Here is a 14,875-nt window from a genome sequence, read left to right as displayed (position 1 = left end):
TATGTAATTCATTTTATTTCTGTTGGATAGCATTACTACAGGCACTTTGAAATAGAAATCTGATATTCATGAGGTGTAGATTTGTGAATTATAATCGTATATTTGTGTGGAATTAAGGTTGCAGGTATAGATGAATCTGACCATGAAGTATGCTTAGTGAGAAAAGGACTAATACATCTAAAGTACAATCTGACTTAGAAAATTCTATTTGCCAACAATTTCTCAGGAAGAGAACATATGTTTGCAAGGTGATTGACAATCACTATATAAATACTGAGATTCTATGTTCCTATGAAGCCAGATCACAGGTCACATAAAAATTAAAACATGGGAACATTATTTCTATTGAATGTAAGTTTTCTCTCACCTCTGTAAAATGTACATACATTCAAAGGAGCTGGACCAACAGCCCCACACAATCCAACACTGCAAACCAACCTGATGAAAAGGGTCGTCTCTATATTCTTTTTTCACACATGGATTAATTTGAGGATTTTCCACATCTGTCTCACTGGTACAAGATGATCGGCATTCTGCACAATGTAACAAGTCTTCCCATAACACATCTTCTGTTTCAGATTCTGGCCTTGTGCTCTCAGAATCCTGTCTGGAACTTGAACAGCGAGAGCTGCAACTAGTACCCGATTTAGGGGCATCCTGAAATCAAGATATTCTTTGACATTAATACAATTTATGTACCCTTTCCAACTCAATGGATTTTATCAGAAACATATATTGCTACTTTTTACTAAAACAACAAACACACTGCCAAATGACAGTGAAATAAACAGCAAAACATTAAAATACATATTACTTTTTAAGGAGTAACAAAATTTTCTCATATCAAAATGTGATTTCACATCTCAGCTCCAGTATTATTTTGCAGGCAAAAGCTGTGCCTGTTTTCTCTTAAACTTTATACAAAGTTCAGAATTCAAAGACTAGCCTAAATCTATATGGACTGCATAGTCAGTGAATACTAACCCACTTTAATTGATATATTTAATGAAGTTCTTTTCTTACTCTAGTCTTTTTTTTTTTAAAGCAACAATAGGTTTCATATATCTACTGTTTTCATTTTTCAAACAGAAGTTCAATAAATTGATATAAAATTAACAAATACTCTATACCAGGAAGATAACTGCCAACTTGTGTTTTTTAGATGTGTGCTGTGCTTAGTTATGTCTGACTCTTTGTGATCCCATGAACTATAGCCTGCCAGGCTCCCCTGTTCATGGGATTCTCCAGTCAAGAATACAGGGGGTAGGTTGCCATGCTCTCCTCCAGGGGATCTTCCCAACTCAGTGATCGAACCCAGGTCTCTCGCACTGCAGGCAGATTCATTACCATCTGGCCACCAGGCAAACCCAAGAATACTGGAGTGGGTAGACTATCTCTTCTCCAGTGGAACTTCCTGAACCAGGAATTGAACCAGGGTCTCCTGAATTGCAGGGGGATTCTTTACCAGCTGAGCTACCCAGAAGTCCCAGGTTTTTTAGATAATCTATGGTAAAAAAAAAAAAAGTGAAAAACTAAAAGGCCTAAGTTAAGTAATTTCTCATCAATATACTTTTCCACTAAGAGTTTTTTCAAATACAAAATAAATACCTTTGAGTAAAATTTTAATTTAAATAAATTCAAAAGTGAAAGTGAAGTCACTCAGTTGTGTCCGACTCTGTAGCCCCACAGGCTCCTCGGTCCACAGGATTTTCCAGGCATGAATACTGGAGTGGGTTGCTATTTCCTTCTCCAGGGGACCTTCCCGACCCAGAGATCGAACCCAGGTCTTCCGCATTGTAGGCAGATGCTTTACCATCTGAGCTACCAGGGAAGTTTTGTTTTTCGTTTTTTTTTAAATAACTTCCTAAATAAAGAATGGTAATAGCCATCCTTATAGTCAAGTATGCTGAAATTTTTGCTTTTGTTTTTACCCATCCTCTGTCGGTAAGACTGTCAATTTTACTTGCAAATGTTTTATATTTATTCCTCTCTCTTTGCCATGTTACCACAACAGTTCAGATTTCATCATTCACACTTTACCGTAAGACCTTCCTTACGGACCCCTATCTGAAAGGCCTTTCCTTATTTCTAGATTAACCTTCCCACAGTGCAGCTGCTCTTTCTTTCCTCAGACTAAAATCTTTCTGTGGCTTCTCACATTCCTTCAACCTGCATGCTTGTCTTTGAATGTGCTACTTCGGACCCTGCTGTCTACTTCTCCTACAGCGACACTGGGCTACTCCCTAGCCCCTCAACACAGCTTGCTCTTTGCCACTCTAGCCTCTAATCATGTTCTTAGCACTTACTGTTAATTCTACTCTCCTTTAAAGTCCACTCTACAAAGTACCAGGAAAATACCATCTCTACCCTTTCTGGCTGTCTTACGTCGTTTCTGAATCATCTACCAATGGGAAATAAAACTACCTACCTTAAAGAGATACTGAAATGAGCGCTGTGGCTTTTAATGCAAACCTAGTACAAAGCAGGGGCTCGACAAATGTTAGTTTAAAGCTACTCTCTACCCATGGCTGATTTATGTCAATGTATGGCAAAAACCACTACAATATTGTAAAGTAATTAGCCTCCAATTAAAATAAATAAATTAAAAAAAATAAAGCTACTCTCTATTTAGAGCAATCATTTTGTCCCTAAAGCAAGTTGTTACTTTTTATCTTCATTTAATGACAAATTTTGCATTGTTTTGTGGCATCTGAAATTTATCTGTGTTAATTAAATGCTCATGTAGTTCATATTCTCAAATATATCATCTCTCTTAAATATACTGTAAGTCCATGAAAGACAGAAACCACTTTTTTTTTTTGCCATCATTAGTACAAGTAACAAAATATCTTAAATGAATTAGATATATTATTGATAATTAATTTATTGATACCAGGATAGGATACCATAAACATAAGTTTACTGTACTGATAAGAGTATTTATGGGAGAAACATTGTTTAAGAGAGGAAAATTTTCCAGAAGAGCTGAGCAGGAAAATGAATAAAGAAAGAAAAAAGGGTTAAAATAAGTCAACTTTGTTTTAAGACATACACTCCCAAAATACTTCAGACTCAGTAATGTCAACCATAATATTTGAAACATAAGCTGTTTTCATTAGATAGGGAGACACACTGTATTAAGTAATCAGTAATTGCTAAATCAAAATTTTTTATGAAACTAGATTATCTGTAACTAATTTCTGATGCAGACTTGCTAACCAGATACAAATATAAGTAATAAGATTAAAGGCCTGATAACTGTTTAGGTGAAACTAATGGGTGATTTCAGGGATTAAAAAAATGTATATGTAATTCTTAATAAATGTATTTCATCAAATATTCATTGCTAAGTGGGCCATTTCACAAATGTCAAATCTAAAAATTACTACCTATAATTGCTTACATTTCAAACAGAATTTAACCTGAAATATTTAGGTGGTTAATGGCCACTTTAAATTTCACTACAAATTGCTGAATTAAGCCTAAAAGTAGGAAATTTTAGAACTGAAGAAAATAGCTCAATGGGTCATTTAATATGGTTTGCTCTGCTTATCTCAAATCTCTAGACTGGTAGTTTCAATTGAGGATACAATCATATTAATAAAGACTATTTATTTGAACTGAAATAGTTGAAGGGAAGAAGCATTTATAACATAAATGCTTTGTGCCAGGCAATTATGCATAATCTTATTTAAACCTAACAATCTGATGAGGCCAGTCTCCTCCTCTCCCCACTGTACAGAAGCAGAAACTGAGACTCACATAGGTTAAACAATTTTTCCAAAGTTACTTAAGTAGTCTGACTCCAAGCCCATTGTTTCTTCATTATGCTTCCCATTATCAGATGAAAAGCTAATTCACAGCAGGAAATAAAAACTGAGACACTTGCAGAGTTAAACAAAACAAGAGAGAGCTAAGAAATAGTACAAATACTTAAAAGGAAGGAGCTACCAATTACCCAGGACATCTCCTATATCCCAGATAACCAAGTAATTCCACCACCATCTTCCCAATAGAAGACTGGAAGAAACCCATCAGACATGGTAGATATTAACAGCAGAAACAGGCAAGGAACTAGGGTAGGGAGTTGAGGGGTAAGAGACAGAAGGGTTAAGTCAAAGTCCAAGATACTGAATAGCAAGATCACACCTCATCCCCAACTCCCTTGATGCCAAACACCATGATAGCATGGTAGAGTACCTACCACTCCCATGCCACCAGAAGATTGGATGATTTCTTCCTGAAAAACAAAATGCCCCTAAGAAGCATATGTACAGATGCTAACATCTGGGAGGCTTACAATAAACGGCTGAGTTCCTGAAAAGTACTCTTATAGTGAGGCCCGTCAGTCCTGCTCCTGCACAAAGTGTTTCCCCAAATGATTTCTTTGTGCCTCACCCTAAAAGAAAACAGTATCACCAGTAATTTGAAAAGTACAGCAATAACTATATATAGATGCAAAACAACACTATAAATCCTGTTTGAATTTTACTTATTCAAAGGAGGTTTTGTTTTGCTTTTTTAATAAAAAAAACATAAGAACAACTTTTCAGTTGGTTTGATTTGAGAGTAAAAAATTTTGAAATACAGCCTTTTAAATATCCTCTAGTCTCAAGTTTCTCACTTCACAGATGAAGAATTTGAAGATCTGATTTTATTTTTAATGTAATCTTTTACATCATTTTTAAAAGATTTAAAACAACCAATGCCTACTCAATAATTATCAGCCTTACTTAGCTTGGAATCTGGAAGATGTGAAGAAACATTTATTTAAAAGTTAAGATTAGCAGAATAATGTTCTGTCCTTCAAGAATCTCAATATCGGGACTTTCCTGGTTGACCAGTGGCTAAGAGCCCTAGCTCCCAATCCAGGGGGCCCAGGTTCAATCCCTGACCAGGAAAATAGATCCCACACGCGGTAACTAAGACCTGGCGTAGCCAAATAAACAAAGAGTTTAAAAAAAAAAAAAAAGAATCTCAAATCTCAAAACATAGTTGCAAATCAAGAAAAGTAAAGATTATGGGTAAAGAAAAGTAACTTTAAAGCCAAATACTTTATTCTATAGGAGACTGGAGACCTCTTTTTATAGTAGGTTCTGAAGCCTTTCCAGGACCAACAGACTTTCACCTGTTTATAGACTAAGACTATGAATTTCACAAGCATGGTTATCTGGCTTAGGAATAGGAGATGGAACATCAGTTGTGGGCGAAGAGGCAATAAGCAGACACACTGGCATTATGTGTCTTTCAAATGGAGCCAATAACAGAAAAAACAGCCATAGTTCACAAGAAAGATTAACTAGAGACAGAATCACAAAGAAAAATATAGGAAGAACAAGTAACTCCTTTAATCTTAAAACTCTTAAGGTTTTCATATTACAACATAGCATAATATTAGATTTTTCAGAAGTTTGACTCTTAACCATCAAGAAAAAAACATATATTCTAATATAGTACAAAAAGAGCAGAAGGTAACATTTGTCAGCAAGTGACAAAAGGAGTAATTCATGCGCCCTGAAGAAAGACAATGTTCTATCCTCAAGAAAATGTGAAAATACAATTGAATGAAAAAAATCTTTTTCTATTGAAATAGTTTCCAGAGATATGACAACATCAAGAGATGTAATAAAGTTGGAAAAAAGGTTTAAAGAAAAACACACATTAATAAAGAAATATAAGAGTTATAGAAGAAAACGGAATTGAATTTTATAGTCTGGGCAATGTAACTGGTGACAGTGACAGGAAAGAAGTCACTTAGAATAGTAACACTGCTATAATTTAGAAGTTGTAAAGCGTTTTCAAATTGTGGAAGTCTAACATGGGAGTTCACAGATTGTGTCTCCAGAATGCTCTTTAAAAGAAAACAACAAACTCAATGTATGAATCCTTAGAGATGATGCACAAAGTGAATAAAAGTGTGCGGCTATTTATATGTGAAATATATAAATCTAAAAGTACTCTTCTATAAATCCAGATCATGTAACAGTAAGATATTGAGATTGATGGGAGATATTTATTTCAGTAATATATTCAATAGATGAAAGAAGTTGTAAGTTGAAAACATATAGATACATATGCACAAATGTAAGGCCAAAGTAAATACCTCATTAGGGTAATGTTTCTTATAATGGTGTGATTTCCTATTCCGAAGAATGCTCTCAGAAGTCCTGTCTGCATGACGGCGCAATGGGTATCCTGTTTCTGGACCTTCTTCACTGGAGACTTCATCAGAGACATTTGTTACTGTCCTTTGGGTATCCTAAGTTAGGATTATGCAAAGAGGGTCATTGGTTAATTTCTGACTCAACCTGTAGCTTTAAAACTGCAAAATTTTAAATTATACATACATATATACATATACCTTCAAATACCACTAAAAATTTCAAAGTAACTGATTAATACCACCTGATTTTCTAAAAAAGTCTTAAATCAGTGACTTTGGTACTGTTCTTTCAAGAGTAACTCAAAAGTCATTTATCAAATACTGTCCTACAACGTTTCTGTTCAAAAGATCTGAAATAGCTTATAAAATTATGAGAAAAGAGACCCTTTTAAAAGAAGCTGAAGAGACCTAAAATTAATTTAATATTTTCACAAACCAAAAATGCCATAAAACCTGATTTAATAATGGTTTACAAGGCAAGAGGAGGTGACTTGTAACCAAATGAAACACATATCAGCCAGACAACATCATGTACACATTAAGACACCCAGATTTCAGAAATTTTGAAACCAAGAGACTTCAGAACAGGTATTTTATTGATACTTTCATGTTCCTCTTATAGAACGTTAGTAGGTAATACATACCTGGAAATGTGTTTGAAAACTGCATAACTAAAAACTTTATTTGTTAAGACATGCTAGTGAAGTGAGGCTCACATTACCAGAGAGTTAAATGCCTCAAAAATCTAAAATTATGGTAAGGGACTCTATTTTACTGCCACTCCATGATATTTATTATATAGCTACAGGTACTGAAAATATATGTACTACTGTCAAGCAATAACACATACTTTACTCAAATAGAGAATCCTCTTTTCTTCATTTACTATTCCTCAATACCCACATTCATGCTTATATTTCTAAATGTAACTAAGGTATTATGTTTTAATTTGACCACATTTTTTCCTCTGTAACAGCTTTTAAAGAAAAAAATTATTTAACCAAAAAACTTCAGGGAAAAGAAGAGAAAGAAGATATTTATATTAGGCTATGTTACAATAAACCTAGGGTTTCTTTTAGAAAAGTAAATAAACAATTGTTATCCTTAAGAATTTTCTCTAAGAATTTTAAAAAACAAAACAAATGTGCTGACACCAAAGGTCACAAAGGTAGGAAAAACAAAGTAAGATTTTCTTATAGAGAACATTAAAGGAAAACCGGGTCCTAGGTTAAGCTTTTGAATTAACATAGATCTTCCATTTGAAACAAATTCATTTACACATAAGGAAATGCAAAAATAAAAAGGTTTAACGACATTAATTATAAATTTAAATCTAATTTAACATTTTAGAAAAATTGGAGTCAATCAATTAATTTAGAAGGTACCAGGTTATAATGGAAATCAGGCTTATTAATATTACTTTATCTATTTTCAGCATTATCAGTGTTATTTGTAAAGGCTCACAGAATAAATTCTGGAGAATATATATACATTTAAGGGTAACTACTACGTCTAAGTCACTTTCCATTAACTAATGTAAAATCACACAAAGTATTATTATTATTTTTAATCACATTTACTTTGCTGGGGATGTTCCTCAGTGTTCCGGTGTTCCAGGTTGCCTCTTCTGGTTGAAGAGTTTCACACTGAGGTTCATGGCTTTGTATTCCATCTTCACTGCTTTTAACAGTCTTTTTCCCATCAAGGGATACATAGCCATTGTCAGTCTCAGTTGATTTATCAATTGAATTCTTTGCTTTCTTTGATCTACAAAGAAAAATATGTGAAACATGTTACATGGACTTAGTTTATTTTGGATAGGTTACCAGTAGAAATTACAGTCTGCTAAAAATTAAACATGGTAGTTATTTCTCAGATTTTAATTGCTATCTTATATTTACAATAAGTAATTCATAAAAATAATATATATCATAAAAAATAAATATGAAAATCAAGGTCCTATTTTACCTTACTTTATAAGTTTTAAGGTTTTACAAACAGCAATTCTAAGAGACATGCCCTAACTTATCAAACAATATTTGGTCAAAATTAACAGGTCTTTGAGCAAAACCTAGACCAAAATTTTGCCCATTTTATTATAGTTAATAATATACTTTTAAAGACTAATTTAAAAAAAAACTACCTCAGTAATTACAAAATTAAGTTACAATTAGTGGTTTAACTTAATTTTAATACTCTCCTTTACCCAAAAACTTTACCATAAGTGTGGATACCTAAATACCTCTGATAAGTTCATTTTAATACACAATGGAGACACAGACCTTTTGTAACATAAAAGCACATGAAAAAAGGGAAAACTTTGTACAAAATTCTACATAAAGGAAGAAGTAAAAATGAAGAACACAAAGATAAAGAAGTAACCTCTTTTACCCACTGCAATACTCTAGAAAAAATGTCAGTAATCATGTAGCTTACAAGTATTTAAAAGACTACACTTGAAGTTCTTCATTTACAGGAATTAAGTTTTTCTCAATACATAATATGTAACATGGAAAATAACAAATCATTTTTGATTAATAGGCAAATGCTTAAAGGATCCAGTGGGTGAAAGAATGGCTATCCAAAAGAAATGGTTAGTAGAAGAAATACAATGCAAACCCCACACAAACTTAAAATGTACTCAATGCAGATTAAGTCTATCATAAAACATTATTAAAAAGCAACCGTGTCTAATTGTATTCAAAATAAATTTCCTTGAATTTTCTCTAGAGTATCAGTTTAGGAAGACAGGAAAAATAAAACTAGTACAATGCCTTCATGTAGGTCAAAAAACAGAAGAACTTTTAAATGGGGGGGAAATGTTTCTTTGGGAGAAAAATGTTACCTTTAACACTACAGTTGCTCAGTTCTATTGGAATCTATCAGAACTGTACAAGACACTGTAACTCATCTATGCTAAATGCTTGCTTTGGAAACAATAAATCAGAAATAAAAAGAGGTGTAGATGATTAATTTAAGGTCACACAGTCAGTTAGAGCCAAAGTTGACATCAGAACACAGACCTTCTGACTATGAGGTTTATTCTCTATATGATCTCCAACAGCCCACTCTTTGGGAAACAGCCTGTTAAGATTTCTTCTTAACACACTCAAAGCCTAGAAAGTTTGTCTTATACTTCCGACCTTCTCCTGTAAGATTATGAAAGGGGACAGACAGATCATACTTCCCATATGCTCTACAGAGCTCTAATGCTTCCTTCCTGGTCACAAAGAACAGATCTTCACAAAGGTGCAAGACGCAATGCCCAATCATCTCACCCTTTTCTTTCTGTATGACCCTAAGAGGCACAGAGAGACTAAGGGCATGCACTACAGAACAAAGATCATTTAAGAGTGGCAGATGCAGGGAGGAAAATTAACTACGGGAGAGAGGAGAGACAGGGCGAAAGAGAAAATAAAAGGTGCAGAGAACACCTGTAACCTTCTCTGTCTAGAGAAATGTTATTTACTGTTCCCTTTACCTCTCCCTTGAACACTGTGCAACATGGAGATGTAGAAAAAGACCAAAAGAAGTGAAATTACTTGACCTTATAAAAATGTGGGAAACTCAGACAGTAAAAGAGTGTGCTGGAAAGGTATTATGAAGCTTCATGGAAATTGTTCTAGGTTGGAAAGGGAGGGGTAAGGTCGTGATTAAGAGGAAGGGAGACTGGGAAGTTAGTAGAATAGAGTCATTAATCAGCCGGGATATGCAAGGAGAGAAATTTACTTGGGAAGAAAGATGAAAATGTTGGAGCTAAAGTCCCCAGGAACATCCTGAAAAAGATCAGTAGACAGTTGATAACACAGGCCTAGAAGACAATTGTTAAAGCAGAAAAAGTAGCTGTAACCTTGAAGAGTGACCCAGAACCCCAGAGGACCAAAAGATATGAACCTAGGAAAAGGGCTTGAATCTGTATTAATGGCTGCTTTAAGAATATTTCTAAGGAGAATGTATTCTTCCTTTACCAGGACAGAGTGAAGACTGTATTAAGCCAAGAGAAAGAGTTCTAGTAGCACTCATTTCATATACTTTTCAGCTATCTCCTACTTCCTCTCTTCCTTATCTCTGCCTCCTTCTAATTTTCTCTGGGCTGTTTTCACCCAATATCTCCTCAAAGTACAAGTAATGCTGTCAGAAGGTATGAACAGTAATTTACTAAGCTACAGTAGCTATTTGATATTTCTCTCACACTAAATGCAGATAAGTTGAAAATCAAGCTGAAATAACAAAGAAAATACTAAATGTAAGTACCAACTTCAGGGTTTACAAAGCAGCTTAAAATACAAATTGAGGTATCCTGGCAGTGGCTGATAACAGCAGTGGTAATAAAAGAATTGCAAGAGCATACAGTAGTTGGAATGGAACAGCAGGAGCAGCCCAGCAACAAGCAATAATGGCAACTAATTTGAAGGCACTTTTAGGGCAGGGGGCAAGGTGCAGCCCAGAGGACTGGAAATGGGTTATCAATACACACAGAGGATTAATCAAATAAGTATATTCAGGATTAGAACCAGGTTTTTCAGTAACAGAGAATGAAAATATAAAGGAGAGAAAAGATACAATGAGCTTTGTGGTACTGTATCTGAATTGGAACTATCTCTGAAAATCCATGGCTTATATCTAGACAAAGAAATAAATATAAATGTAAAAGGACACACACACACACACTTTCTAGCTCTTTCCACCGAGAAGGCTCCAGGGTGGCAACACTACAACAGCAATGAGTATATCCAGCATTCAGAGCTTAGTTTCCACACATTACTCTCCTTGAAGAAGCAGTTCATTCCAAGCCTGAGGAAGAGAAAGTACAAGTTGAACCTGGAAACATTTTGTTGTACCAAAACGTAAGGAAGGGTTCAGAAAACAACAAGGACATCCCCAAAAGAAAAGAAATTGCTCTAAGGTATCCCCTGGCCAAACTGAAGCCAATCTAATCATCCAAATAAAAAATGACAATAACAAATTGAAAAAATAAAAATCCCTAAGTAAATAATTAAGGGAAAGCTCTTCCTTAAAGTGAATGCCAAATAATAAATGTAGAGGGAAATGATGTAGTTAGAAAAATTACCATTTGGCAACTACCATAATTCAAGCAAGAATCATCAATGGATGCTAAAACTAGAAAGTGAAGGTAGGATGAGAAACAGGTCATTTTTACAGTTAATGTATCTCTACACAGGATATCTGTTGACCACAAAGGAAAAGTATAAAAATTTACAGTGGAGAAATTTAGCTGCTGCTGCTACTGCTAAGTCGCTTCAGTCGTGTCCAGCTCTGTGCGACCCCAGAGATGGCAGCCCACCAGGTTCCACCGTCCCTGGGATTCTCCAGGCAAGACCACTGGAGTGAGCTGCCACTTCCTTCTCCAGAAATTTAGCAGACACTGTCTTAATCAAGTGATTCATATAAATATCACTAGTGAGGAACAAATCTGCGCTGTTTGCCACCTGATAGTACACAATGATATTCCTACCAAAAATGCACAACTGGGTTTAAATATGAAGAAATATCACACAACTAACTCTGTGGTGTGCTGCTAAATGTAGAACAATCAGCTATTCAGGTGTAAAAAGTCCTTGTCTGTAGTGTTTTCTGATTTCCATGGTGTAGATAATCCTACCATGACCAATTTCAAGTACCAACTGATGATGCTGAAGACAGCATAGGGAAGAGATATACACTGAGCTCTCATGAGTCACCTGGAACTAGACGCAGAAAACCACTGACACAAACCCACATTAAGGGACATTCTACTAAGTGACTGCCCTGTATCGTCCCAACTGTGAAAAACATGAAACTGCAGGAAAGACTGAAGCCTGTCCCAGAGTGAAGGAGATGAAAAAGACATGACCCCTGAGTGTGGCATATAATCCCAGATTAGATCCTTTTGCTGTAAAAGACATTAATAGGGACAGTTAACAGATTGAACAGGGTCTCTGGGTGAAAAATATATGGGAGTTCTTTGCACTGTTCTCTCAACTTTTCTGTTAAACAACAATTGTTAAAATTGTTTCAAAGTAAAACTATACATTTTTAAAAGTACAAACTGATTACTTTAGATTTTAACATAGGAGAAATGCAGGAAGGAATAAATTCAAAAAAACATGTAGGTTAAAGAAGGTCAAAAATGTAAGTTAAAGAGGTTAAACCTCCAGGCAAGGTTTAATTTTACCACTGATTGCTGTATCATTGATATTGTCATTAATAGCTGAAAGTAAGAACTTCACAGAGTAATAATTTCTCAAAATGATCACAGATTACCGAGACTCAGATTTTAAGGAATTCCTCCCATTTCTTTACAAGAGAGAATAAAACTGTTAGAGATACAGTGGGAGTGACATTCAGTTTTAAAAAATAGATAACTGTGAAATTCTACTTAGAATATATTTTTTAAAGTGAAGTTTAAAAAGGGAAAAAAAGTTTTAAAGGGAAGTTTAAAAAGTTTAAAGGGAAGTTAAGGCAACTTTAAAATGTTAAAAAATAACATGTTAAAAAATAAACTGAAGGGAGTTAAATATCATTTTGATTTTCTTCCTTTTTCTTTTTTTGGGGGGATCATTTAATAGAATTTCCTCTTTTACAGGAGATAACCAAAAACAAAAAGCAAGGTAGAAAGAAGCTACTTAGGAATTAAAACAGTATAGAAAGAAATGTTGCTTTTTACTATTAAAAGGCAATGCCAAAGAATGCTCAAACTACCGCACAATTGCACTCATCTCACATGCTAGTCAAGTAATGCTCAAAATTCTTCAAGCTAGGCTTCAGCAATACATGAACCGTGAACTTCCTGATGTTCAAGCTGGTTTTAGAAAAGGCAGAGGAACCAGAGATCAAATTGCCAACATCCACTGGATCATGGAAAAAGCAAGAGAGTCCCAGAAAAACATCTATTTCTCCTTTATTGGCTATGCCAAAGCCTTTGACTGTGTGGATCACAATAAACTGTGGAAAATTCTGAAAGAGATGAGAATACCAGACCAGCTGACCTGCCTCTTGAGAAACCTGTATGCAGGTCAGGAAGCAACAGTTAGAACTGGACATGGAACAACAGACTGGTTCCAAATTGGAAAAGCAGTACGTCAGGCTGTATACTGTCACCCTGCTCATTTAACTTATATGCAGAGCGCATCATGAGAAACGCTGGACTGGAAGAAGCACAAGCTGGAATCAAGATTACCGGGAGAAGTATCAATAACCTCAGATATGCAGATGACACCACCCTTATGGCAGAAAGTGAAGAGGAACTCAAAAGCCTCTTGATGAAAGTGAAAGAGGAGAGTGAAAAAGTTGGCTTAAAGCTCAACATTCAGAAAACGAAGATCATGGCATCTGGTCCAATCACTTCATGGGAAATAGATGGGGAAACAGTGGAAACAGTGTCAGACTTTATTATTTTGGGCTCCAAAATCACTGCAGATGGTGACTGCAGCCATGAAATTAAAAGATGCTTACTCTTTGGAAGGAAAGTTATGACCAACCTAGATAGCATATTCAAAAGCAGAGACATTACTTTGCCAACAAAGGTCCGTCTAGTCAAGGCTATGGTTTTTCCAGTGGTCATGTATGGATGTGAGAGTTGGACTGTGAAGAAAACTGAGCGACGAAGAATTGATGCTTTTGAACTGTGGTGTTAGAGAAGACTCTTGAGAGTCCCGTGGACTGCAAAGAGGTCCAAACAGTCCATCCTAAAGGAGATCGGCCCTGGGATTTCTTTGGAAGGAATGTTGCTAAAACTGAAACTCCAGTACTTTGGCCACCTCATGCGAAGAGTTGACTCACTGGAAAAGACCCTGATGCTGGGAGGGATTGGGGGCAGGAGGAAAAGGGGACGACAGAGGATGAGATGGCTGGATGGCATCACCGACTCAATGGACGTGAGTCTGAGTGAACTCCGGGAGTTGGTGATGGACAGGGAAGCCTGGCGTGCTGTGATTCATGGGGTCGGAAAGAGTCGGACACGACTGAGCGACTGAACTGAACTGAACTGAACAAGAAGATCTTACCTTTTGATAGCTACATTTAATGCATATAATACAGTCACCTAATAAAACCAGAGTTAACAATGGGCAGTGATAAGCAGTCTCTTAAAAAAGGGAGATATACAAGTCTATACCGATTTTACTTACTCCACAATAGAAGTGGTATTTCTTGCATTTGGCCTTTTCTTACTGAAGTATTGTTGATATACAATATTATTTTAGCTTCAGCTGTAACAACATAGTGGTTCAGCATTTATACATTGCAGCATTGGATTTTGAACAAAAAGCATTTGCAATGACAGAATGTCCAATTTCATTGCCATGGTCATGGCTTATAAAGGGACTAATAACTAATAAACACTTTTGGAAGGCACGACCTGTGTAATACTTTCTTTGAAATATCATGCTTGATGTTCAAAAGAGGTTGCTCTATGTCAAAAATATCTTAGGAGGACATGACTTTAATTGCCTTAGTTCCTCTGTGAGAAACATTGGGAGACAATTTGGTTCTTTTCTGAAAAAAATTTAAGTAAATTTTGTACATGTCCATGTACGATCTACACCGTAAATAAATGATGAAATTAAATTTTTTCACATTAAAACTTTGGCCAAAAAGTTAACAACTTTTAAAGAACTACTTAGCTTATGAAATATCCAATCTACTATACCAAACATGAAAATTAGTGTGTTTCTACATTAAAAAACCTAGTCAGGTTATCAAGAACACTCA

The 14,875-nt window shown here is 35.3% G+C and overlaps 1 protein-coding gene across 4 annotated transcripts in view; it reads right to left on the bottom strand.

Moving 5' to 3' along the window:
• The window catches only part of PHTF2 (putative homeodomain transcription factor 2), a 190,951-nt gene that overhangs the window by 78,874 nt on the left and 97,202 nt on the right, over window positions 1–14,875 (bottom strand). For 2 of the 4 annotated variants that reach the window (XM_027539781.1, XM_027539780.1), the window contains 3 exons: window positions 7,744–7,930; window positions 6,104–6,259; window positions 439–657 (listed from right to left, as the gene is read on the bottom strand). In XM_027539781.1, the coding sequence (XP_027395582.1) occupies window positions 439–657; window positions 6,104–6,259; window positions 7,744–7,930 (562 nt within the window). Of the gene's footprint in view, window positions 1–438; window positions 658–1,424; window positions 1,505–6,103; window positions 6,260–7,743; window positions 7,931–14,875 lie in introns of those variants that run through there. The other 2 variants (XM_027539783.1, XM_027539784.1) reach the window with 2 other exon arrangements.

The sequence above is a fragment of the Bos indicus x Bos taurus genome, chromosome 4 (genome assembly GCF_003369695.1).
Source record: "Bos indicus x Bos taurus breed Angus x Brahman F1 hybrid chromosome 4, Bos_hybrid_MaternalHap_v2.0, whole genome shotgun sequence".
NCBI lineage: Eukaryota > Metazoa > Chordata > Mammalia > Artiodactyla > Bovidae > Bos > Bos indicus x Bos taurus.
The sequence above is the reverse complement of the archived record's forward strand: the minus strand, read 5'-3'. Positions and strand labels throughout refer to the sequence as shown.